General features: G+C 44.9%; 1 protein-coding gene across 4 annotated transcripts in view; it reads left to right on the top strand.

The window, feature by feature from the left end:
- CACNB4 (calcium voltage-gated channel auxiliary subunit beta 4) overlaps positions 1-27,379 on the top strand; it is a 296,369-nt gene that overhangs the window by 249,482 nt on the left and 19,508 nt on the right. For all 4 annotated transcript variants that reach the window (XR_009556301.1, XM_060256987.1, XM_060256985.1 and 1 more), the window contains 2 exons: positions 15,485-15,594; positions 16,560-16,711. Coding sequence is in view for 3 of the 4 variants with exons in the window: in XM_060256987.1 (XP_060112970.1) it covers positions 15,485-15,594; positions 16,560-16,711 (262 nt within the window). In the remaining variant the exon portion in view is untranslated. The remainder of the gene's footprint in view (positions 1-15,484; positions 15,595-16,559; positions 16,712-27,379) is intronic.

Here is a 27,379-nt window from a genome sequence, read left to right as displayed (position 1 = left end):
ACCCCCCCATGCAGTCTTGTCGTCTCTCTGTGCAGCCTCGCCATCCCCCGTTTATACCACTTTAAGGCCGGGGAAGGTGCCAAGAGGTGCTTTCCGGGCCGATGTCCCCCGCCCCCTGCTAATCAGCTGATCCAATCAGCAGGGAAAACTGTGGCAGCAGTGGTGAGCGACTGCTGAAACAGCTGCGCTGCTGTGGTTTTCCCGGTTGATTGGATCAGCTGATTGGCAGTGGGGGGAGGTCGTTCTGGAAGGCGTTTCACCTTCCCTGGCCTTAAAGTGGTAAAAATGGGGTGGTGAGGCTGTGCGGGGGCGGGCGGCAAGGCTGCGGGGGGCGGGGAAGAGGAGGAAATGGGGGGAGGAGGAGGAGTCGCCGTGGTGGTGGGGGGCTGCCGCTGGCTCTGGGACCGTGGTGGGCTGGCCAGCCCTGGGGCCAGTCCCTGGGACAAAAAAGGTTGGGGGCCTCTGTTCTAGAGACCCTAGACAATGTCCAAGATGCTGTTCTGGTAATGGTGGCACAAACACTGAAACTACATCCAGATTAGCATCTAGGTTAGTGACAGCCTTGGATAGTGCGGTCAGGATATTGGACTGCCAGAGACCATGGGAGATATCAGTAATGATAGAATTCATGATTTCAGGTGACTCTGGATGCCAGTGCACATGTGTGACAATGTCGAAGGCCTGCATTTAGGGCTTAGGAAATACTATCATGAGTACCGAGTAAGGAAGATGCAAAGGGGTGGCAGCAAGGACAGTTTACAAGATCTCAGGCCTTGAGTTTTCCATTACAAACATTGCATTTTTGAAAAGATGCGCTAGCATTACTCAAGATACAAGATGTCAGGGAACACAGGTTCTACAAAAAAAAAGCCCCGCTCAACATGTATTTATTTGTGTGTTTAAAATTGACAGTAACTGTAAATATAAAAGACAAGCAAGGAAGCCATAAAACTTGTTGAGAGATACCATGCTCCATCCCAGCTTGTTTAGAGAGCTGGTTTCTTGCTAGCTAGTCTGTGTGCAGCATAGCCACCACCTCAATCTATCTGGCTCACATGATGGCCAACAGTAGGTCGTGGGGGAAATTCCCCCACCCTGACTACCTGCAATATTGCCGCTTCCACCAGTCTGGCTCAAGTGAGAGCAGCTGAGGCCTCCTGCTCCTCCGTCCTGGCAATAAACTCAGGGTGTGGGAATTAGGCTTGCCAGCCCCCAGGTCCGGGCAGCCTCCACTATACCACCAGCCAGCTGGCCAGGATGTGCCTTTAAATCTCTGCAGGCTTAGAAGAAGCCTGCAAACTCTTTGTGTTTTGGAATGTGTGTATGCCTTTATATATGAGCCGAAGGCAAAAACTGCATGGAGAGGAGTGAGCAGCAGAGCCACGTGGCTCTTCGCGGTGAGCGTGTCAGAGAGGAAGACAGCACAGTCCCTGCATTTGTTTCAGAAGTTAAATGGATAGTAAAGAATTTACTGGAACCTGATTATAGGATGGAGGAAACCTAGATTAGACCTCTCTGTCCTGTACTTGCTTTTCCTGTATTAGTCTGGAGAAGTTGGTGGAAATACAGCAAACTGTTACATTCAGCAACTCCTGTGAGTAAAGCCCCAGTGAGATCACAAAAGTGTGGGCTTCCAAACTGTTTATTTTCCCTGCTATGTGAGTGTGTGTGTATGTTCACTTTCATTTAGTGGAAGCACATCTGCAGGGGGACAAGGAATTTATGAGCTTTTAGGTAATCAAAGTATGTCAGCATGTGTCAAAGAGGGGAGGTTGGTATATACCAGACCCGAGTCTGCAGCTGTCACTTAGTAGGGGCAGCCAAAAAGTGCACTATTCAGACCTCTTTGAATTCTGCCTTTGTCTCATATTAAATTACTAACAATCAATAAAGGGGAGGGGACACAATAAGGAGAGTGTCTCTTTCCAATCCCAAATGGAGTAGGTTCACAAATGAAATTTTACTATTTCCCCTTTTCCAGAACATACCCTTGTGCTCCGTGAAAAGTTGCTGCTGAGACTCAAGGGACTCTCCAGAGCAGTATGCCTTGTTCTGGGGACTGCAGTGAGAAAGGGGAATTGGTTGGAATCATACCCCTCACAGAATTTGTGCTGCTCACACAAAACTGGGGGAAAGTTAGCTGATTACTCATTCCGTCTGAAGGTCACCCCCCCCCCCTTCAGTGATTATCAGCAGGTGCTACACAAAACAACCGTACACAGAAAGGTTATTCCCATGCGGCAGTAGGAAAATAGGGACTATAGATTATATCCTACTTGATTGCTGCGTCCTTTAGAGTACAGAAGGTCTCACACTGTGGCATATGACATTGTTTTGGAAGGTCCCATAACTCTAAGCGGCAGCTTTTTGATACAGTAATGAAGGGATTGTTGGGTGAAGGTGGTAAAGATCATCTCTATGGTCTCCCTTCATTTGAGGAATGGATGGATGGATGGATGGATGGATGGATGGATGGATGGATGGATGGATGGATGGATGGATGGATGGATAAATGGATGGATGGATGGATGGATGGATGGATGGATGGATGGATAGATGGATGGATGGATGGATGGATGGATGGATGGGCGGGCGGGCGGACGGACGGATGGATGGATGGATGGATGGATGGATGGATGGGTGGGCAGATGGATGGATGGATGGATTTGTTTATCAAAATTAAAAGGAACTATCACCACCCATTAAAAAGATTAAGGTTGAAAATAATAATATTAACATACTTAATTCCCAAATTGCTATTTGCAGGATTAATTCAGGCATGTTGACATTTAACACATTTATAAAACTGGATGTGAACTCAAAATAAACCTGACTGCAACCCGGCACTTGGGTGTCTATTGGGAATAGAGGAAATTTAAATGGCTTGCAGAATATAGTGCTGAGGGCAGCCAATATGTGCTCAGTAGTGAGAAATACAACTGGAGCTTGGAAAAGAAGGTGCCCAGAAAGTAAGATATGACTTCAGCCTGTGTAAAAAGAAAATGAAAAAAGTACACAGCCATCCAAGTGAATATGAAGTGGATGTTTCTTTTCTAAAAGAGATGTCTTAAAACTTTAACAATGTTAAACTATTAAAACTTTTTAGGAGAACAGAGTTTGAGTCCAGTGGCACCTTTAAGATCAAGAAAGTTTAACTCTGAGTATAAGCTTTTGTGCGATGAGCTTATTCCCAGATTTAAGCTTTGTTGGTTTTAATGGTGCCACTGGACTGAAACTCTGTTCCGTTGCTTCAGACTGACATGGCCACCCGCCTGAAACTTTTTAGGAGAGTACATCTTAATCTCTATTTCTTCTTTCCCTCTCTAGATCTAGAAGAGTGCCATTAAAACCACTTTGGATTTATTAAGACAAAAATATAGGTTTTTTTAAATGCTTCCAAAAATTTTGTTTGCAACATATTGTTTCATAGGAAATCTGTATCTTACCATTATCAACTAACATATTCCTCTTGGTATGGAAGGGAGAGGCTATAGCTCAGTAGTAAGAGTACATTCTTTACATACAGAAAATCCCAGGTCCAGTCCTCTGCTTCTCCGGTTAAAGGATCTCAGATTGGTTGGCTGGGAAAGACCTCTCTCTTCCTGCTGTCTTATCTACTTCTATTTATCTAGTACAGTCTTTAGCCTATCCCTCCTCCAAGGAGTTTACAATGACATTTGTGATTTCCCCCCTCCTTTATTTTATCCTCAAAACAGCCCTGTGAAGTATGTTCGGCTGAAAGAAAATGACTGGTCCAAGGTCACTTAGCAAGCTTCATGGTTGAGCTGGGTTGAGCTGCCACGCTGGGTCTCACTGATCGTGGAGAACCACTGCCAGTTACGTTTGGCAACCTATTTGGCAACCAGAGGGAAACTTCCTGGGATGGGGGCGGGGAGGCTAACCAGTAGCATCATGACATGGTGACACCACTTCAAGCACAACCTGAAAGTGACATCATCCTGTACGGGGTGACTCTCTAGCACTGGCCTGAAATTCGGTGGTTTAATTATAGAGTTTGGGTGAATTCTACAGTGTTGCTGAACTTGATGGTGTCACTTCCAGATTGTGCCGTAAGCAATGTGATGGTATCACTGGCAATGTCAATTATCCCCCCCCCCTCCATAGTCTGTTGTGGCGTAAAGAATCTCTGTATTGTCAGCTTTTTTTCATTCTCTTAATCCCAAACAGTTTTGTCTCTCACCTTTTCTCCAGCCTCACCCAGCAACAAAAACTTTTAAAAACTTCGTAATATTGTGGAAGACCAGTGTCTCTTATTGCCATTAACAGGGTCAGCACATGGGAGTAGGCCAATGAGATGATCGTGGGAGTAGGCCAATGAGATGGTCGTGGGAGTAGGCCAATGAGATGGTCGTGGGAGTAGGCCAATGAGATGGTCATGGGAGTAGGCCAATGAGAAGGCCACTTAGGGCACCGCTTGGCCTAGGGGCGCCTGGAGGCACCACACTCCCTGTGCCTCTGCTGTCCTTTGCTGGGGTCTTCCGAGGCTCAGGAGGCTGCAGCAAGGGGGGGGGGCAGCGAGCACACTGCAAGCGTGCCCGCTGCCCTGCCAGATTTTGCTGGAGTCTCCCAAGGCTGCGGAAAAAGTGAAGGAATGGGACAGCAAGCACACTGCAAGTGCGCCTCACCTGAGCTGCTGCTATCCTTTGCCGGGGTCTTCCAAGGCTTGGAAGGCCACGGCAAAGTGGGGGAGGTAGCGAGCATGCTGCAAGGACACCCGCTGCCCTGCCGGACTTTGCCGGGGACTCCCGAGGCTCAGGAGGCCTCAACAAAGTCAGGCGGTGGGAAGGTGACAGTGATGTCATGGGTGCGCTCTGCGCGCGCGAAAGTAACACACCGGGTGGGGAGGCAGAGAAGCGAGTTCGGCCTAGGGGCGCAGGTACCCCTAGCTCTGAACCTGGCCATTAAATGTTCCTAAAACAGTTGGTTTGACAAGCTGGTACGATCATTCTGGGTTTTTGGGGGGGGGGGGCGTAATTTGTATATTTGTGTGTGCATGTGTGCGCGTGTTTGCACCTGGAACTCCTGTCAGACTCTGGTGACTGACCTCTGCTGGGTAGAGGTAGCTGAATAGAGCCTGCCCTTGTCTTCTCAACCAGGTATTTCAAGGAAATCTCTTATCCAAGTACTAACCACAGTTGACCCTGCTTAGCTTCCAAGATCTGATGAGATTGGGCTTCCCTGGGCTATCCAGGTCAGGGCTTGGTATGGCCATTCTTGAGGTGGAAAATCTATTATTTTCGCTTGTTTTGACTCATCCAATAGAATTAAAAGATTGCAGCCAGTCATGAAGATCAAACGTAAGACTCTGGCGCCTATGGACAACAGGAGAGCGAGTTTGGTGTAGTGGTTAAGTGTGCGGACTCTTATCTGGGAGAACCGGGTTTGATTCCCCACTCCTCCACTTGCACGTGCTGGGATGGCCTTGGGTCAGCCATAGCTCTGGCAGAGGTTGTCCTTGAAAAGGCAACTGCTGTGAGAGTCCTCTAAGCTCCGCCCACCTCACAGGATGTCTGTTGTAGGGGAGGAAGGGAAAGGAGATTGTGAGCCGCTCTGAGACTCTTCGGAGTGGAGGGCGGGATACAAATCCAATATCTTCATCTACCTCACAGGGTGTCTGTTGTAGGGGAGGAAGGTAAAGGAGATTGTGAGCCGCTCTGAGACTCTTTGGAGTGGAGGGCAGGATATAAATCCAATATCTTCATCTACCTCACAGGGTGTCTGTTGTGGGGGAGGAAGGTAAAGGAGATTGTGAGCTGCTCTGAGACTCTTCGGAGTGAAGGGCGGGATACAAATCCAATATCTTCATCTACCTCACAGGGTGTCTGTTGTAGGAGAGGAAGGTAAAGGAGATTGTGAGCCGCTCTGAGACTCTTCGGAGTGGAGGGCGGGACATAAATCCAATATCTTCATCTACCTCACAGGGTGTCTGTTGTGGGGGAGGAAGGGAAAGGAGATTGTGAGCCGCTCTAAGACTCTTTGGAGTGGAGGGCGGGATATAAATCTAATATCTTCATTTACCTCACAGGGTGTCTGTTGTGGGGGAGGAAGGGAAAGGAGATTGTGAGCCGCTCTGAGACTCTTCGGAGTGGAGGGCGGGATATAAATCCAATATCATCTTCTTCTTAAAATAATAGTGTTGAATGAAATACTTAAGGCAGACTTTTAATATGAGTTGCTGACAAGGCAGACTTTTAACCTGAGTTGCTGACAAGTATTCAGAATTCTAGTAGTTCTTACTCTGAAGTGACTGCATGGTCTACAATTTTAGCTCCACATGCATTGTTGTTAATAGTAACTTGCCCCTTGTGGTGCATGTATCAAAGCTCAGCATAGTAGTAGTTCTTGCTGTGTCTTATATTAAAAGGAACATTACAGTTTCTTTCAGAATATTTGCTTCTGAAAGAAAAAGAAGCTGTAATGTTCACACACACACACACACACACGGATCCCACCTAGAATTTACACAGGTGAGAGGGATTTTTGTTGTTTGCCGCACTCCAGTGGTAATTTGCCCCACATTATCATTCTGGGGTCTTCTCATGGATCGCTGCCTTGTCGTGGCAAGAGGGCTTGCGTGGTTCAATGAGGCTGTGGGCTATGCCATGCAGGGCCACCCAAGATGGACAGGCCACAGCTGAGAACCCAGACTAAATGTAATCCACTGGAGAAGGAAATGGCAAACCACTCCAGTATCCTTGCCAAGAAAACCCCATGAACAGAAACAAAAGGCTAAAAGATATGGCGCTGGAAGATGAGCCCCTCAGGTCAGAAGGTGCCCAATATGCTACTGGGGAAGAGCGTTCAAGTAACCACAGAAAGAGTGAAGCGGCTGAGCCAAAGCTGAAAGGACGCTCAGCTGTGGTTGTGTGTGATGGTGAAAGAACAGTCCGATGCTGCAAAGAACAATACTGCATCGGAACGTGGAATGTAAGATCTATGAATCAAGGTAAGCTAGATGTGGTCAAACAAGAAATGGCAAGACTGAACATCGACATCTTGGGAATCAGTGAACTAAAATGGATGGGAATGGGTGAATTTAACTCAGAGGATCACTGCATCTATTATTGTGGCCAAGAGTCCCATAGAAGAAATGGTGTGGCCTTTATAGTTAACAAGAGAGTGAGGAAGGCAGTAATAGGATACAATCTCAAAAATAACAGAATGATCTAGGTCCGTATCCAAGGCAAACCATTAAATATCACAGTAATCCATGCCCCAACCACTGATGCAGAAGAGGCTGAAGTGGACCAGTTCGATGAAGATCTACAACACCTTTAGAATTAACGCCAAAAAAAATGTCCTCCTCATCATAGGGGACTGGAATGCCAAAGTAGGAAGTCAAAAGGTGACCGGAACAACTGACAAGTTTGGCCTTGGAGAACAAAATGAAGCCGGGCAAAGGCTAATAGAGTTTTGTCAAGAGAACAAGCTGGTCATAGCGAACACCCTCTTCCAACAACCTAAAAGGCGACTCTACACATGGACATCACCTGATGGGCAACACAGAAATCAGATTGATTATATATTCTGCAGTCAAAGATGGACAAGCTCCTTACAGTCAGCAAAAACAAGACCTGGAGCTGTCTGCGGCTCAGATAATGAGCTACTCATCGCAAAATTCAGGCTTAAACTGAAGGAAACTGGGGAAGCCATTAGGCCATTCAGGTTTGACCTTGATCACATCCCTTATGAAAATACAGTGGAGGTGAAGAATAGGTTTAAGGAACTAGAGTTGATAGACAGAGTGCCTGAAGAACTATGGACGGAGGTTTGTGACATTGTACAGAAGGGAGCAATCAGCACCATCCCAAAGAAAAAGAAATGCAAGAAAACAAAGTGGCTGTCTGATGAGGCTTTACAAATAGCTGAGTTTTGTATTCGGGTTCAGCTGAAGCGGCTCAAGTTCGCCCATCTGCAAATGGCTTGGCTTTGCAGAAGCCATTTAAAGGGAAAGTTCCCCTTTGAATGGCTTTTGCAAAGCTCAGTTGTGTGGGTGCCTTCCTTTCCCTCCCCATGTCATGCCACGGTGGGGCCATGTGTCAGCAAATGAATGGAAGGCATTTAAAGCCTTCCCTTGCTGAGGTATGCCACTGCCATGGTGCAACTCAGGGAGGGCAGGTATTTAAAGCACACCTCAGCAAGGAAAGTCTCTTTAAATGCATTCCTTTCCATCGCTGAGGTGTGCGGTCTCTGAAGGGACTCGGAGAGGGAAGGGAAGGTATGGAACCAAACAAATTTAGCAATACCAATCGTTTCTTGAATCCCCACATCAGTATGATTTGGGAATATCGGTATATATGTTTTGGGAATATCAGTATATACTGATATTTTGGGGGTTTGGTATACCCCTAGTTGTGACGCAGAGGCAGGCTGCAGCAGACTACCACTGTCTCTTACCTTGAAAACTCTGTGGAGCTGCTGTAAGTCCCCTGTGACTTGACAACACTTTACTCTCTCACATACAGTCAGGATATCTGGGACTGGTTGACAGACTATTCAGAAAAGCCAATATTTCAAGAAGCTTTGTTACTCTTCCTTGCTCTTCACTGTTTGGGCCCATGGCAAAGAAGCCTCTGAAAGATTTCACCAGGCTTTTAACAACTTCCACCCCATCATCAACCTAATTATGAATTACTGTCCACGAGAAATAAACTTCCCGGATGCCACAATACAGATACACAAGGCACACGTAAGTACCGCATTGTACTGGAAACCGACACCAACAAACATGTCTACATGCCTCCAGCTATCACCTCAACCACATCAAACAATCCATTGTCTATAGCCAAGACTTGCACTATAGTCAGGTCTGATGCAACCTTTCAGACAGAGATATTCACTTGAAGGATCTTCAGCAGGCATTTTTGCAACGACAGTATCCTCCTGGTATGGTAAGAAAGATGACTGGAAAGTGCAGAATGATATCCAGGGACAGCTTGCTATGAGACAAGCTCAAAGAAAACAACAACAGAACACCAGTCGCCTTCCCGCCCTTCGCTATGCTGCGCTGGCAGGCCCTCTCTCATCCTTCTTGGGCTCCATCATCGCCACCTCGCCAGTGGCTTCACTGGCTGGACAGAACTGCACAGACCCTGCAGTAAGGCAGCTCTCCCACAGAGATGAAGAAAGATGGACAGTAACACAATGTTTCTGTTGGGTGATCGCGTTGGTCTGAAGCGGCAAAGCAAACGTTGACTCCAGTGAAACCTTTAAGACCAACGATGTGTCAGACGTTGGAGCTCAAAGTAAACGGACCATCATTTGTTGCAAAAGTAGTAGCGTTTATTTGATATCTCAAAGTTCTGAATAGGCAGTTATTGGAACTGATAGCGAGTATTGAAACATACATGGGTTTTAAGGCCTTACATCAAAGCATTCATAAACAATCCTACATTCTCACACTCTAATGTCACAAGTAACACTTTCCCTACTTCTTATCGCTTGCGGCTCCCTTTCTCACGGAGGAGCCCTGCTGGCTCTCCTTGAGACTTACTATCTTCAAAGAGCTATTGCTTTGTTAGTGTTATGCAGAGGAATTCACAGCATGGGTTAGTAACATTTCTAAGACCTTGATATGCAAGGTCTGCTGCTTCATTCTTATTAATAGGAATTCAAAATGGAGTTAGTCATGTCAAGAAACAAGTTACAGAATACATTCAGCATAATGACACAGTAATGTTCTCCAATGTCTGACACAATGTCTAATTGAAGTTATAAGTTTTCATGTTCGCGCACACTTCTTCAGATACATTGAAATGGGTATTGCCAGTCCATACATACAAAGTTCCTGGTGTTCCAGTAAATATTTGCCATCTCAACGTGGCCACAGTCATGGGTCGGAGGGTGTGATGAATCGGATAGCGGTCTCAGCGAGTGACAGCTGGAGAAACTCGTTGTGAGTGGCTGACAGCCTTGAACGGTAACGTCAGTGACAGTTAAGAGAGGCACAGAGAAAAATTTCTTCAATCTACGGTTTGAATCAGTCTGAGGCAGTCTGTTGTCATTTGCACGCTATTGTCATTTAGCATCTGAAATCACCGCACTCTCCAAGATACAAGGACAGGTGGAGTCACATTCTAGCTGTATCTGAAGAAGTGAGCAGTGGCTCACAAAAGCTTATATAGCCCTTTATAGCCGAGGACCTGCCTACCTGAGGGACCGTCTCTCCCCGTATGAGCCCCAGAGAGCGCTGAGGTCAGCTGGAAAGAACCAGCTGAACATCCCTGGGCCAAGGGAGGCCAGATTGAAGACAACCCGGGATCGGGCCTTCTCCATTGCAGCTCCACTGCTGTGGAATCAACTCCCAGAAGAGGTGCGGGCCCTGCGATGTTTAGACCAATTCCGCAGGGCCTGTAAGACCTACCTCTTCAAAATAGCCTTCAACTAATGACAAGCTAAGAAAGTGCCGCTGGATATGTTTTTAAGCTACTGAACCTTACTGAAGTTTTAATGTTTATAGCACCATAATGTTAATTTTAATATAACTTGTAAATTGTTTTAATGATGATTTTATAACTGTTGATGTATATTGTATTTTTATGTTGTAAGCCGCCCTGAGCCTGCCCTTGCGGGGAGGGCGGGATATAAATAAAAAGTATTATTATTATTATTATTATTATTATTATTATTATTATTATTATTATTATTATTATTATTATTATTATTATACCCTGCCATAAATTTGGTTAGTCTTCAAAGCGCTGCTGGGCTCTTGTTCTTTTCTGCTTGCTCAGTAAGAACTAGACTTACGGCGAGAGTTGCCAAATCTGGGTTGGGAAATTCCCGGGGATTTGGGGGCGGAGCCTGGGAATGGTAAGGTTTGGGGATGAAACCCAACAGGATATTATTGTCAGGCAATCAGATTTCAAAGCAGCCAGTCCTTGAATTGATACAAAGTTAGGCTTTATTTGATCATCCGTATGCATTGAACCAAGAGATTGGGACTGGTGCAATACAATGTTGCAGAGCATACTTAAAGACACTACATCAAAGGTTTCATAAAGCGGCTATTCTAAACAGAGGGGCCCAAGTGTGAAGATTCGCACGGTAACTTTCCCTTATCATTTTCCTGTGGTCTCTTCTTCCTGGGACTAGCTGGCGTCTCGTCCCTGGAGGCATTTTATCTTCAAAGGAATGCATTCCTGCATTTGTTAGTAATTGCAAAGAGGGTTCAAACAGTATACCGGTAAGCTTCTACTTTAATGTGCATAGCCTTTTATAGGGTTAGTAACATTGGTTCAACATGGCTACTACATTTAATAAGCATCTTGCATTCAGGTGAATTAACATTGCCTGGTGGCAGCCACAAGCATAGCCACCTTCAAGAGGGGTTTAGATAAAAATATGGAGCAGAGGTCCATCAGTGGCTATTAGCCACAGTGTGTGTGTATATATAAAATTTTTTGCCACTGTGTGACACAGAGTGTTGGACTGGATGGGCTGTTGGCCTGATCCAACATGGCTTCTCTTATGTTCTCATATGACACAGAGTGTTGGACTGGATGGGCCACTGGCCTGATCCAACATGGCTTCTCTTATGTTCTTCTGTGACACAGAGTGTTGGACTGGGTGGGCCATTGGCCTGATCCAACCTGGCTTCTCGTATGTTCTTAAGTGACACAGAGTGTTGGACTGGATGGGCTACTGGCCTGATCCAACATGGCTTCTCTTATGTTCTCATGTGACACAGAGTGTTGGACTGGATGGGCCATTGGCCTGATCCAACACGGCTTCTCTTATGTTCTCATGTGACACAGAGTGTTGGACTGGATGGGCCATTGGCCTGATCCAACATGGCTTCTCTTATGTTCTTCTGTGACACAGAGTGTTGGACTGGGTGGGCCATTGGCCTGATCCAACCTGGCTTCTCGTATGTTCTTAAGTGACACAGAGTGTTGGACTGGATGGGCTACTGGCCTGATCCAACATGGCTTCTCTTATGTTCTCATGTGACACAGAGTGTTGGACTGGATGGGCCATTGGCCTGATCCAACATGGCTTCTGTTATGTTCTTATGTCTGACAATTATGCCACAGTGTCCACCTTCCAAAGTGGCCATTTTTGCCATGGGAACTGATCTCTCTAGTTTGGAGATCAGCTGTAGTTCTGGGAGATCTCCCAGCCCCACCTAGAACTCAGCAGCTGAATATGCCTGCATAAATATTTTTAAATCTTCCAGTCTTTTTGTATTCTCAGCGAAGGTGACAGGAACAAACCCTTCACATGTGATCATTATATATAGAAATGTGTTAGATGAAACATTTCTAAAAGGAAAGGTGCCCCTCTCTTTGAGCTGTTCTGTCTATAGAGGCGATGGTTCTCGTGGGTACCCTTGCTGTTCCTTCTCACAAAGTCCTAAGTAATTCTATTTCTTTGCAGCTTATTGCACAGCTTCCAAAACAAACATTTATCTTATGTGTGGAACACAGAGCAGGTGTTCTGTCTCTGTTGCTGTCAGATGTCTTTCAGTACAGCATATGACTCCGGTAACTGGATGTCATTGTTTTCCTATAGGAAACCATGGCAACTGTCAGTGACAAATCAAGGGTCGCTATGAATAAATCTTTTGTGAAATGTATTTTTGTATCATACACGGAAGATACCGAAGAGCCTCATAACCAACAAGCATCCGTTAGGCACAGAAACGAGAGAACAGAGGCAGGTCTTCATTAGAGAGCCAGTTTGGTGTAGTGGCTAAGTGTGCGGACTCTTATCTGGGAGAACCGGGTTTGATTCCCCACTCCTCCACTGGCACCTGCTAGCATGGCCTTGGGTCAGCCGTAGCTCTGGCAGAGGTTGTCCTTGAAAGGGCAGCTTCTGGGAGAGCCCTCTCCAGCCCCACCCACCTCACAGGGTGTCTGTTGTGGGGGAGGAAGGGAAAGGAGATTGTGAGCCGCTCCGAGACTCTTCGGAGTGGAGGGCAGGATATAAATCCAATATCTTCTTCTTCATTAGCCTTTCTCCTGTACAGAGTGGGCGTCCTGCTCAAGGCTGAGGTCTGGAAGTGAAGACAAGTAGCTAGAGCCAATGTTAACGTATCACAGATGTTGTTCCAGAAAGGCTGAAGGAGAACTGAGGCATTAAGTACTTCTGCAAGGAGGTGGATATGCAAGTCCTGTGCTGCCAGGAACAGGCTATTGGCTCTTAAAGATGCTGGGCCTAGTTTTGGAGGGGGAGTACTCTGACGGGGTTGGGGTGGTTCAGGGCTTTGTTAGGCTTGAGGAGACAATTAGAGGAGACCTCAGGTGCTACAGTAGACTCTGAGGTGGAAGGTTCAGGATCCAAGGCTGAGTCAGAAGGGAGGGCTGTCTCTCAGGGTAAGATAGATGACTCAGGCTCCTGGAGTTTCTCTGGCACATCAAAGGTGTGCCTCAACTTCCTCCTTCAGTAGTGTCAGGTGCTCAGCTGCTGCCTCAGCTGAGTTCTCAATCGATTTGTTTGATGATGAGGAGTCTATATTCTGTTTGTGACAGTAGGCCTTCTGCCAGGTTGATGGCCCTAGTACTATGGTCCATCTTCACACATTTTCCTATGTGAAGGCTAGTGGCATTCTCTTTAAATTCTGCGTCATATAGAGTTTGATACTAGTTTACTTATCATGAGGCAGGGGGACATTGGCTTAAATAAATAAATACAACCTATAGTTCAGATCCTGTCTAGATTTCTACAGGTATAAGACATAAGAGGTTTACTGACCCCACCCTCTTTTGACAACCCAGAAGACCCACTGAAATGCTGCTTTTGGTGGATGAGAGACACCCAGATATAGCTTTGGAGGAAGTGGAGATTTTTCCTTGTGGAGGTCTGAGCAAAAATCCCATTCCTTGCACCCACAAAAAACCTAGGTTCATAGCACTGAAGCAGATAAACAGTGAATAGCTCATCTTTAAACAAAATCGATATATAAATAATACTGTAAAATGCACTAGGAAAACGCTACTGTAGTCATTTAGAAAGTTGCGACGGTAAAACTAAGTTTAGAAGAGCAGCACAATTTATGAAAAAGGAAGCCATGAAGTATATTTGAGTGCTGAAAGGTGTATAAAAAGTGTTAAAAGATGTCAGAGCTGGCAGTAACAAGAAACAACAAGTGCCACAATCGAGTAAGCTGTAAATTCCTGGACAAACAAGAAAATAATAATCTATTGCCATAGATTAAGGCACCACAACCAAGACTCTCTCTTTAATAACCTGTCCTTATCTTTGAAGGTAGAGACGCATGTAACAGTGCCTGCAGTGTAGGACATAGCTTTCAGGCAGTCTCCTATTGGAATAGGTGGTCTTTTAGATATCCCTGTCTCAGACATTAAAAACAAGAACCAGCATGTTGAGTTGAATCTAGGGTTGCCAGATCTGAATCACAAAATATATGGGGACTTTGGGGGTGGAGCCAGGGTCAAAATTGTGGCAAGCATGATTGAACTCTGAAGGGAGTTCTGGCCATCACATTTAAAGTGATTGTGTTCCTTTTTAATGCCTTTCCTCAATTGGATATACCGGGGGATGGAGGCACTTTCTTTTGGGGCTCATAGAATTGGACCCCCTCATCCAGTCTTTTTGAAACTTGGGGAGGGTTTTGAGGAGAGGCATCAGATGCTATGCTGACAATGTGGTTGTCTCTACCTCAGAAAAACAGCCCCCCCCCCCACAGAGCCCCAGATACCCATGGATCAATTCTCCATTATATCCTATGGCCTATGGAGATTGCCTCTGAACAAGGAGGTACCCCACAGTCACCATGGCTAGCAGTTTTTGATAGACTTATCTTCCATTAATTTGCCTAATCCTATTTTAAAGCTGTTTATTCCTCTGGCCATCATTACATCCTTTAGCAGCAAATTTCACATTTTAATAACTCTCTGTCTAAAGTAATATTTCCTTTTGTGCATCCCAAACCTACCGCCCATCGGCTTCATTGGATGCCCATTTGCCAAGCAGGAGAGGAGAGAGGGGTGAGGCCAACAGGCCAGGTCTTCCTGCTTTCACAGCTGGCTTTTAAGCTGGCTGTGAGAGCACGCAAAACCTACCACCTCTCACCTTGGCTGAGCAGGAGAAGAGGAACAGAGGCAACCTCCCTAGGGGTCTTCCTGCTTTTGCAGCTGGCTGCAAGAGCAAAGACCAACTATGGCCATCTCTCACCCTCCCTGCCAGGTTTGGGGAGCCTTGTTAGGAAGTGGGGTCCAGCCCCCCCCCCCGCCAGAGGCCTCACCATAGCTACAGGCCTCGATCTGTGTTATATTGATCATTGGTATTGTTATTTCCTGTTTTCTTTTTTTTTATAAATGTTTCCTGTAATGGAGGCCAGTTGTCATTACTCACAATTGCTTGGTCACTTGATAAAACAGCTGGAAACAGTGTCTAGTGGTTACATTCCTCTCTGAATGTAGAATGTTGCAAATGCCATAGCGGTTTTGTGCAAAAACATTGACAAGTTCTTTGTACTGTCCTGTGTTTTTCTTTGTAGGATATCAATAACTAGAGTGACAGCTGACATTTCTCTTGCGAAGAGGTCTGTTCTTAATAATCCAAGCAAGAGAGCAATAATAGAGAGGTCGAACACCAGGTCCAGTTTAGGTAAGATGTCAGCACATCACATTCTAGTACATGACACACAGTTTGTGTGTGTGTGAATGTGCCACAATTCAGACCAAAAGGATGATATCCTTGCCCTGAGATCTCAACTTTAGTTTCTTTCCCCAAGATCAAAACTTTTTTCTACCTTTGCTCCCCTTTCACATCTCACTTGCAAGTAAATCTGCCTGTATTTCACCTAACGGTACTTTATATTTTTCTTACTTCTCAAATGAAATAACTCCTTGGCGCGAATCGTGTGAGGACCTCTGCAAGACTGTACAAACTTGTGTTTTTCAGATGAATCCCTGCATTCTTGTTCATGAAGTTTTATGTTGCCTGAGATCAGGAATAGGTTGGCAAAAAACAGGGACAAAGGAGAGCTGCATAGAGCTCTCTGCTGGTAGTGCTTGGCAGAGTTGGGTTGTTAGGGCACGGTGAGGGCTAATTCACACATGATAAAGTCCCTGATAAAGTCTTATGTAGCCATAAGAGTGGGTTAGATAGCGCAATTCCCTGTGGTTATTTCAGGTTGGGGGGAAAGTGCATGGGGAGACTCAAACTTCTTTCCCCACATACTGTGACCCCTCACACACCTGGAAAATTCTGACGTGCATAGAACTCCAGGTGCATGTCTGACTGGTGGGATCCAAGATAGCCTTGTGATGGACATGAGGACTAGAATTAGCCCTTAGGTCTGATCCTCTACTGCCCAGCCTCTGGGCTCTCTCACCAGTCCTTCCTGCGGTGCACATTTTCTTTCACTGTGTCATTGAGGTCAAGTCTCTAGTATTAGCATACTAAACTTTATATTTGGTATAGGTATATAAGATATAATAATCGCAAGCATGAGAAGTCGCAAGACAAAAGGGAAATTTATGATGCACTTGTGGGAGGTTTGTTATGTGGCAACGTAGTTATTTTTGTTGCTTTGTGGCAATTATGATGTCCTGGTTTTTATTTTGCAGCGGAAGTGCAGAGTGAGATAGAACGAATTTTTGAATTGGCACGGTCCTTACAACTGGTTGTTCTAGATGCAGATACAATCAATCACCCAGCACAACTTATTAAGACATCCTTAGCTCCGATTATTGTTCATGTAAAAGTGTCATCTCCAAAGGTAATATTCATTTGTGTAGTACGTTTATACTCTTCAGTTAAAATATTGTAATCTGTCATGGTGAATGTTTCATTTTCCTCTCAAAGGAGCAAATTCTTACTTCAGTGTCCTTTTTCTTTAGAATTAACAGCTCCCCTTTTCAATTAAAACTATGCTGTGTTGAGATCATGCTGCTGATCATGTGCAGAAAGGAGAATCTTATAGGGTTGCCAAGTCCAATTCAAGAAATATCTGGGGACTTTGGGGGTGGAGCCTGGGGAGACTTTGGGGGTGGAACCAGGAGACATTGGGGTCGGAGCCAGGAGCAAGGGTGTGACAAGCATAATTGAACTCCAAGGGAGTTCTGGCCATCACATTTAAAGGGACAGCACACCTTTTAAAATGCCTTCCTTCCATAGGAAATAATGAAGGATAGGGGCACCTTCTTTTGGGGCGCATAGAATTGGACGCCGTGGTTCAATCATTTTGAAACTTGGGGGGTATATTGAGGAGAGGTACTAGATGCTATATTGAAAATTTGGTGCCTCTACCTCAAAAAACAGCCCCTCCAGAGCCCCTGAAACCTCCAGATCAATTCCCCATTATACCCTATGAGAATCGATCTCCACATAGGGAATAATGAAGTGCCCAGCAGTCATTGCCCTCCCCCCCCCTTTTCTGGCTACTCTGAAGCAAGGGATTGGCATGAGTTGCTGCCAACTTCTTCAAAGTAACACAGACACACCATCCCAAGAGGAAGCCTTTCCAATCGGAGACTGAAGCCTCCGGAGGTGGAAAGTCACATGGTTGCTGTGGGGGTGGGCCTTCCCCCCCCCCCCGCCAGCCAGCTGACTTGGGGCGGGAAGGAGCCTGGGAAAGCAGAAGAACCCCCACTGGGACCTGGGGATTGGCAAGCCTAGTATCTTAGGACTCTCCCCAGCAATAGCTCAGTCATCTTTCTACTCTGCCTGTACTTGTGCAGTGACAGCACAGTTATAATTATCAGTATGTGAGAAAGACTTACCCAGTTCCAGAAGAAGTTTAAACTCCATGTCAGTTGTGGCTGATGGGAATTATGTGTGTGTCGTGCCTTGTCTTTGTTGCCTGGTGATTCTTAGGGGACCCTCTGTTTCTTTTGGCCTTTTCTCTTTTTGGTCCACAAGAGGACTCATAGGGGAGAGAAGGTCCCAATCCCTCTCCCCAGTTCTTACTCTGGCTTTGGTTCTGCTTTCCTCCTTCCCCATTTCCACCATTCCCCTGTCCTTCCTTCCCCCTCACCCTGTCACTTTTGCTCCTCTGTACCTGCTCACCTAATTGGGTTTCCCTCCCCCCTCCTCTCCTGTCTGCCCACTCATCTCTTCATTCCCATTGCTGCAGCAAGTGCAAAGGCATACACACACACACAAATGCAGCAAGGGGGATCTGAGCCAGAGCTGACTCAGTTCTTTTCCTTGCCTGCTCCAGATGGCCATTGTCACCACGTTTTCATGCATCATTTTGGGTTGCTATAGCTGACCAAAGCCTATGGATCATTACACAATATCTGTACCTGTGCAAATGTTGCTCTTACCCTTTGGAGTTTTCTTTTATCTCCTATTTTTTTTTAAAATCAATTTTTTTTTCTCCCAACCAACCTTGGGATTCCACTGGCTTTGCACAACTGTAATTTGTAGCCATGGCAAGTCTTTATCTCCCACCCTTAATTCTGCCTTTACTAGGATAAGTGGTCTTAGCAAACGTTATAGATAACATTCAAATGTCATGGCATATATAGATGTCAACAGATAACAGTTCTGGCTCCAGGTAAGAACCATAATGTTTGTAAGCTGCTTACCAATGTCACCCAATCTTAATGGCTGTTACTAAAGAGATTATCTATGTATTCGAGCCAATGTGAATGATAAGCAACCAACAATCAATCTGAGCTCCAACTAGAATATGCTGCAGAAAAAGGCCTTGGTGGCATTGACTGATCTGTGCCTACTAATCATTATGCAGTGCATCTCTGTTGCTCTCCTTGACCTATTGATGGAGCTAGTTTATTGATATCATGGTTCTTGACTACAGTGAGATTGAAAGACTAAAGATCATACAGTAGAATGCAATCATATAAGGTATACTTCAAAGGGATTCTTGAGGGAGGGGTACTATGCAGGGCACATTCACACATTGATGTTACAATTTCTTTCTCAGGCCTGCTTTGGCCTTGATCGTCTTTTGGCTCCAACCTCCCCCGATGCCCAGCCTGAGAAGGCCTGATAAACTCTTTCACATATTCCCATTTCAAAGCAAAACTACATAACAAAGGAAAGGAGGGGGGGGTGAGGAGAGTTCAAGCTAGCAGCATTGGAATACAGTATGGCTTTACCCAGGATGCTTCTCTCCTGAACCAAAGATTGAGTGCAGGCCTGACCAAAGTTAAGAGCAGACTTGACATTCAGTACCACTGACTATGGTATCCTTTTTGACTGCCTGACCAGAATGATCTTTGGCAGCACTCTTTTTGTATGGGCACCAGTTGTTTCTGGAGGGTAGGCTGCAGATTACAGTGCTGTGGGGGTTTTGTTGGCCTGTGGAGAGCCTCAAGTGAAGGAGAATCAAAGAAATAAGACCACAGTGCTACCAAAAATAACCGTTGCCCTGTGCCATCGTTATTTTACCACCCCTCTGCAGGTTCTGCTTCTCCTCACCTGTATCCCTTTTTTGGTTTCCTGGTTGTCTTTTATTGGGGGAGATGTGTTCCATGTCATGGGGGAAGTACCTGATGATCGGCAGGCATATGATAAATTCACAGCACTTCATATCAAGCGAGCGAGTAGACTAACTCCAGTCTGGCAGTTAAGGGCTTTTGACAAGCTTGTTCCAGAGCGTCAGCTCAACCGTGAACTTATCAAGAAACCTTAGGCTGTCCCTCATCTTGGCTTCAATCCAGAATCCATAAGAATAGGACTGCTCTGCCCTGCAGTACGGTTGATAAGATTATTGTGACAATATATGTGAGGCGTTTTGAACATCAAGGAACCCTGTTCTGTTCATTTCAGGCTGCTTCCATTGTTTGTTTGTTTTTTTGTTCCTAGGGGATTCCCCAGAAAAAGTTTTTATTAAGAAACAAGTACAAACAAACACAAATACAATCAACCCCACAAACTTGCCAAATACACTCCCAAGCACCTCGTGCATGATACATTCCAAAAATCACAATACTTTCTAAACAGATCTATGTGAGGTACAACAGGATACAACCATACCACCTACTACAACCACCCACCATACACACAGGGAGATGAAGAGGATTTTGAAAAGGAAAAAACAGTACTATTACTCCATACCAAAACCTTTACTTTTAACCCATTCATAGATAGGGTCCCATTCCTCCTGACATTTTTGCACATTACCGTCTCTTAATCTTGTGGACATTAAGTCAGATTCTGCGACATCTAGCAGCTTGTTGATAAATTCGTCTCTATGAGGGGTTTTGTCATTCTTCCAATACTTGGCATAAAGTATTCTAGCGATAGTAACTATATACAATAAAAGTTTCAGCTTTGTCATAGGAAGGTTTTGTCTGCAGATATTTAAAAGGTATAAATCTGGAACATGATTAATTTGTATTTTCAAGATTTTTTGGGCCCAAGTATTGACTTGGGCCCAATATTTTCTAGCACGTTTGCATTGCCACCATATATGAAACAGCGAGCCTTTAGCTCCTTGGCACTTCCAACATTTATTAGAATATGTGGGATAAATTCTAGCCAATAGGCTGCTTCCATTGTTACTGACGATACGATGCCAATCGTTTTTTTCCTGTGAAATCTTTGTAATTTTGTAGAATAATTTGGTTGATACGGACCCCACAGCATTCTTAAACACAATCCACTTGCATGGTGGCGAGCTCCATAGATACACATCACCCCTGACAGATGTTTGTTTGGGGTCTGTGCCCAGGGGTGTCAAACATGCGGCCCCCGAAGGGCCCCTGACATAGGAGCTACAGAGCAAAGCCTCTGTTTTCTGCACTGGCTGAGGCTCCTCCCTTGGGGAGGAAGGGGGAAGGGAATAGCTTGCTTTGCCAGGCTTTCTCAATCCCACAGCAGAGCTACTGAGCCAAGCCTCTCTTCCTTCTACTGGCTGAAGCTCCTCCCCTTCCAGGTCCCCCGGGGAAGGAAAGAAAGAGCCAGAGCTTCCTGTGCCCAATTCCCTGGATCACACAGAGATACAAAGAAAGCACTTTTAAGACCAATGAGTGCTAATGTTTTAAGCATGTTTTATTTCATTTATATGTTTTATTTTTTAAAAAAATCTTCAAGTGTGTTTTTCTGTGTCTTGTATAACAGGGGTGGCCAATGGTAGCTCTCCAGATGTTTTTTGTCTACAGCTCCCATCAGCCCCAGCCAGCATGGCCAATGGCTGGGGCAGGTGGGAGCTGTAGGCAAAAAACATCTGGAGAGCTACCGTTGGCCACCCCTGCTTTATAAGGTTTATATCTCTGCTACCTAATCTTGAATAGGTACACACACGGCACAGCCCAACATGGCCTGGCCCAACGAGGTCTCATTTATGTCAGAACCAGCCCACATAACGAACGAGTTTGACACCCCTACCCTAGCCAATTTTACATGGCATTGCAGAACTATCCAAGTGCTGCTTTAATATCTAGGGCTGGAACAAAACAGCTTTTTCTCTGGTGAAAAAGAGAATAGGAGGGGTCCTCTATGACCATCAACAAGTAAGGCTATGCTGGGTATCATGGGGTGTGCACCAACATAAGTCATGTGAAATTGGGATTGTAGTAAGAAGAGGAATTGAGTGTGATCACAGTGAAAAAAAATTGGCTGGATCCATCCTCTACGAATTTTCCTAAATATTAGTAGTTGTTCCCTGACTTCCAAATTAGTTTGCTGCTCGCAATATAATAATAATAATAATAATAAACTTTTATTTATACCCCACCCTCCCCGCCTAGGCAGGCTCAGGGCGGCCAACAGGACATGGTAAAACCATGATACAGATAAATAACAGATAATATAATTAATAATTTAGACAATAAAACCAATAAAACAGTATGACATTAAAATACAATCGAATGGCGTATAAGATGGCTCGGTATTACTGATCTTATCAGGAGTTCTGTCTTAAAAAGCTAGCTGGAAGAGGGCAGTTTTGCAGGCCCTACGGAACTGGCAAGACAACAAGGTACCTGTTTAAAATTCTAGTCTTGCAAAATCCTACACTTAGCAGTGAATAACTATTATGCTATTCATAAATCCCTAATTAATAATTGAGAAGCAAACATATCCTAGGATTCAAGGAGAGGGCAGCTACATCTTAGGAGTGGAACAGATTTAGTTATTGAAAAGGAAAATAGCTACATTTTCAAACAGAACCTGTCTTCTTTGAAAGATTTAATATCTTAATATGCACTTGGCATATTCAGTAGCAATTAGCTACCTAGATGTTATCAAACATCCCTGTGGTGTTAATCATTATGCCAAGTCACCTTTTCTGTTGAAACAAAAGGAATAGTACTCAAGGTGGAAGACCAGCAAGTCTTTGCAATAGCTGGGGGTGCTTTTTTCCCATTCTGCCAGCCTCAAGTTCCCAGAATAAAACCCTTTATACTAGAATTTTCTTTCATGGTTTATTGAGAAGCACTACAGAACTCCTAATTCTGCCAAAACTAGCTCCAATTATAAACATCAGATAAGAAACATATAATGAAGTAATTAAGATCCATAAGCGTTAAAAAAAACACCCTTAACCCAAAATATGTTTTAAAACTAATTAAGTTTATTTGCAGTATCTGTAATTGTACAGCCAGCTGTAGCTTTGTAGATTCGTATGCAGTGCCTGACCATACCCGAGGCAAGGCTGAAGATTTTATAAAAGTTTAAGAAGCCACTCTAAGATGCTGTACTCAGAAGGAAGTCCCATGTTATTCCGTGGGTCTTATTGCCACATAAATGTCCTTGGGATTGCAGCCTTAGCCATTTAAGAATGGAACTAATAAGCAAATTGCCTGTCTCTTGATCTTTTACCTTTAAAATGAGGGCAAATTACTCCTAGCATCTGGAACAATGTAGATTGTTGTGGGAGGGAGAGGACTAATGCCAAATTACTTACTAATAGTGGAATTCTTGATTCCCAAGGTCAATATCAATGTTATATTGCAGATACATGTTAACTATACCACACGGGCCTTTTTTAAGCATGAAGAATGACTTCTAGGGCTGAATGGGAGGGATAGTATCAACAAATCATTAGGGGGAGGAGGTACTTCACAAATTCCCCTTTCCCCATTGGCTGCTTCTCTGTTCCAGCTGGCCTCTCAGTGCTCCTCCCCCAGACTTGGGCGAAACATGTTTGGAACTTCATGGCAAGAAATGCTCCCTGGCAATTTGGAACAGAAAAATGGGTAGGCAGGGAAAGGATTAGACACCATATCTTCTGCCACTTCTCTGATATACCCAACCCACAGCATTTTTTTGCTGTTTTTGAAAAGAGCTGGAGAGTTCTTAAATGCACCTGCATGTAAAGGGTTAGATCCCATATGAATTTCCGCAAGTGCAGGGAGAATAGCTGATATTTGGTGATTTTTCCTTCTGTGGCAGCTCAAAATCCCCCTGAAATTGTGCTTCTGGGGGCCAGGGACTGCCAGGAATAGATTGAGGGAGAATCAGAGGGGAATTGGGGGGGGGATTAGTGAAATCCCCCCTTGCTCCTGAAGAAATCTATGTGGCATCAAAGCCAACACGTAGGTCGACTCTGAACCCTATTCTTAGGATAAGAAATGTGTTGATCTCCTTGAAATATTATTTGTTTTAGCTCTAGCATACTATCTCACAGTAGAAACTACAATAAAGCCAGTCAGAGCCTCAGTGGCATTCTGGACTGGAGGCAGTGTACAACCTTTACATATTATCATGTTTTGTTGATGTAGTGGCTTGGTGTAGTAGTTAAGTGTGCAGACTCTTATCTGGGAGAACTGGGTTTGGTTGCATTCCCCACTCCTCCACTTACAGCTGCTGGAATAGCCTTGGGTTAGCCATAGCTATCACAGGAGTTGTCCTTGAAAGAGCAGCTGCTGTGAGAGCCCTCTTGGCCCCACCTACCTCACAGGGTGTCTGTTGTTGGGGGAGAAGATATAGGAGATTGTAAGCCGTTCTGATTCAGAGAGAAGGGCGGGGTATAAATCTGCAGTCTTCTTCTTCTTGAAGACGATGATGATGATAAGCTAGTGTACAGTGGTGGTTAAAGTGTTAGACTAGGACTAGTAACACACTGGTTCAAATCTCAACCACTTTTTGTGGTAACACACTGCCACAAAACCGGCAGTGTTGGACCAGTTAATGGTTTCTTAGCCTTAATCCATCTTGCAGGATTTTTGTGAAGATAAAATGTAAGAGGGAAGCACCGCGTACACTGCCTTGGAGGAAGGTTAGGATTAAAATGTGCCAAGTAATAAATAAATAAATGTTATTTTGAAGCAGGAAAAAAAAATTCAGTTGCATGCGAAGTATATTATTTGGGCCAAATTCTCTGCCAGTTGAAACATGCTGGCAAAAAGAAAGTCAAATGTCACCCATCTTTTAACAGGAACCAGAAGTCCTGTGCCAGCTCTGGGAAACCTATATCATTGTTTGGTTTGGTTGTAAATCAGATAGTTGATCAGATAAACTGCTGAGGAGAAAAAAATAATTTGAGCCAGAGGAATCCTATAGTCAGGCTAAGAAGAACTTTGCAAGGTACGGGTGAAAACAAAAGAGGCGATTGTGAAAAATAATGGGGATGGTGGCTTAGTATGAAAATGCAGAAGCCATGGAAAGGCTGAACGCTAACACTAAAGCCAACCAAGATGGAGTATTTTTGTAACCAAACTTTTTATTTTTGCAATATATTGAAATAAATTCATCTATTCAAATTCAAATATACTTCTCCAATACATTACATATTTTCCTCCCCCCCCCCACTCCTCTTATTCATGACCTCCGCCAGTACTTAAAACAAATTAAAAGGATATTAAAGGTAAATTCACAATTATAAAATCTTTAGAAAGAAAAAAAAGTATTAATTGAACTTTAAATGATAAGATAAATTTATTTTTATATCCCGCCCTCCCCCGCCAATGGCGGGCTCAGGGCGGCTCACAGAAACGGAACACCATGATATAAATAAAATACAATATAAAACAAACAATTTTAAAATACAATTCAGTTACAAATTCAATCACATAGTTAATTAGATGGATAAAACGGTGCTATAAAGTGCAATAGATCGCGATCATGTACAGGATGGCGGGATGGCTACAGATCCGTTTAACCAGGTTCTGTCCCAAAGGCAAGCTGAAACAGAGAGGTTTTGCAAGCCCTGCGGAACTGATAAAAGCATTAGTAGAACATAGTTATTTGGTAAATATATATATGAGAGTTAAGATAAGGCTAAGATAGGTGGAACTCTGGAACTGATTTAATAATTATGAGCTTTGTGTTTGTTTATGAGCTTTGTGATTATTAGAGAAAAGGTTAGTGAATGATAATTTTTCTTCCAAGATGGAGTGTTTTTGTTTTTACTATCAGCTTTAAGCTCCAAGTCCTCACATGTAAGCTTTTTCATCCTGGACCCCTTCTTCCTCTTTCACTTTGCCATATGTATATTTTCACTCCCTTCACTGAACCTTCCACCACATCCTAGAATAGTTTTCTTTCTCCGTCCTCTCTTATCTTCCCCGTCTCAAAAACTATACCATCATATTGTAACTTGTTTTTATGTTTGCTTCATTTGTCGGTTTGCTTCATTTGCTTCGTCTTGCTTTGCTCCCTAAAATGGCTAACCCCCCTCCTCACAAAAATATACAATTTGAACAAGCGGAATGCAGGGTTAAAATATGAACAGAAAAGAAACAAAAATGCGCTCTGACCGTCCTGGTATGGGCTGCAATCCACTGGGGTGGTCCAGCAGTGTTGCAGGCTTTGAACCATAGATCAAGAGCCCTTTGGCCCATTCCAGAATGCTCATGGCTGTTAGCCACACCCAGGCTACTGACCTTATGGAACCAGGTAGAACCTTTTCCTACCCTGCCCTCCTCCTTCATCTCTTCTTCCACTCACTGTCTGCCCTGCATACTCACAGATTACATCAGTTGGGAAGTACTTTATTTCAGTGTACTGTGTAGCAGTAGATGTGGGCACAATTCCATCCTGGTTTCTGCTACTGCAGAGTTGTTAGTTTTTAGTCCCTATAAGAGTCATCAGGCACTGGTCCTGATGATTTTGACCTTTCATGAGCACAGATTCAACAGCAAAATTAGGAACTGTTACTAAGACAGACATATACTGGATAGATATGAATAACTGGTGCATTAATAAGCTACCCCAGACCTAGGGTGACCATAATGTCTGAAGGCCAGCCAGGGACACCTTGGGGGGGAAGGGGGGAGGCAGGGGTGCGCGCGCGAAGCGCGTGTGTCGCCGGAAACAGAAAGTGACGTCATTTCTGGTGACGTCACTTCCGGTGATGTCATGCCACCGCCGGAAACAGGAAGTGACACCACTTCCTGTGACATCATTTCCCCCGCGTCACCTGCCGGAAACGGGAAGTGACATCACTTCCTGTGACATCACTTCCCCCAAATGACATCATTTCCCCAAAATGCCACTGCCAGAAACAGGAAGTGACTTCACAGCACTTCCTGTGACGTCCCCAAAAATCCCCCAAATATCACCGCCGGAAACAATTTTGTTCTCAAATCCTGTATATACTTCATCAGTATATGGGATAAGGCACTTTCTCAACTGTGCTGCATAATGCAGCCTATTTATTTTGTCCTGTTTGCTCTGTTGGCTCTATCTGCGCCACCTTCATCACTTTCGGGGTGTGGATCCCCCAGTGGGGTGGTCTCCCGACTCCCTCCGCCGGCTGTTTCTGATAGCCCTGCGCCCCCTCTTTCATTTGATATGTGTCCCGTGTGGGTGCCACCCTCCCGCCGGGAGATGCCGCAAAATGAGCCCCCTTGAGGCTTATGGCGGCAGGGCTCGGGGGAAGCGAGCTAGACTGCTGTTCTTTTGAGGGGTTATAGAGTGTTTCGAGCCCGTCCCTGTGGCATCGGTCCCATCATTGTGGGACCCAGGGGGCCGGCGCAGCGGCCCGCCGAAGCAGCCTGTCACTAATAACACAGGTCGAGATGCAGGACAGGAACCCGGAAGTGACCGACAGGCTGCTTCAGCGGGCCTCTGCGCCGGCCCCCTGGGCCCTACAACGATGGGACTGATGCCACAGGGACGGGCTCGAAACACTCTATAACCCCTCAAAAGAACAGCAGTCTAGCTCGCTTCCCCCGAGCCCTGCCGCCATAAGCCTCAAGGGGGCTCATTTTGCGGCATCTCCCGGCGGGAGGGTGGCACCCGCACGGGACACATATCAAATGAAAGAGGGGGCGCAGGGCTATCAGAAACAGCCGGCGGAGGGAGTCGGGAGACCACCTCACTGGGGGATCCACACCCTGAAAGTGATGAAGGTGGCGCAGATAGAGCCAACAGAGCAAACAGGACAAAATAAATAGGCTGCATTATGCAGCACAGTTGAGAAAGTGCTTTATCCCATATACTGATGAAGTAAATACAGGATCTGAGAACAAAATTGCACCAGAAGACACAAACACAAAGCTCCCTTACACTGAATCAGTGCTTGGGTCCA

Source organism: Heteronotia binoei, chromosome 16 (assembly GCF_032191835.1).
Source record: "Heteronotia binoei isolate CCM8104 ecotype False Entrance Well chromosome 16, APGP_CSIRO_Hbin_v1, whole genome shotgun sequence".
In the NCBI taxonomy this organism is placed as follows: domain Eukaryota; kingdom Metazoa; phylum Chordata; class Lepidosauria; order Squamata; family Gekkonidae; genus Heteronotia; species Heteronotia binoei.
Note: the sequence above shows the minus strand (reverse complement) of the source record. Positions and strands in the feature narration are given on the sequence as shown.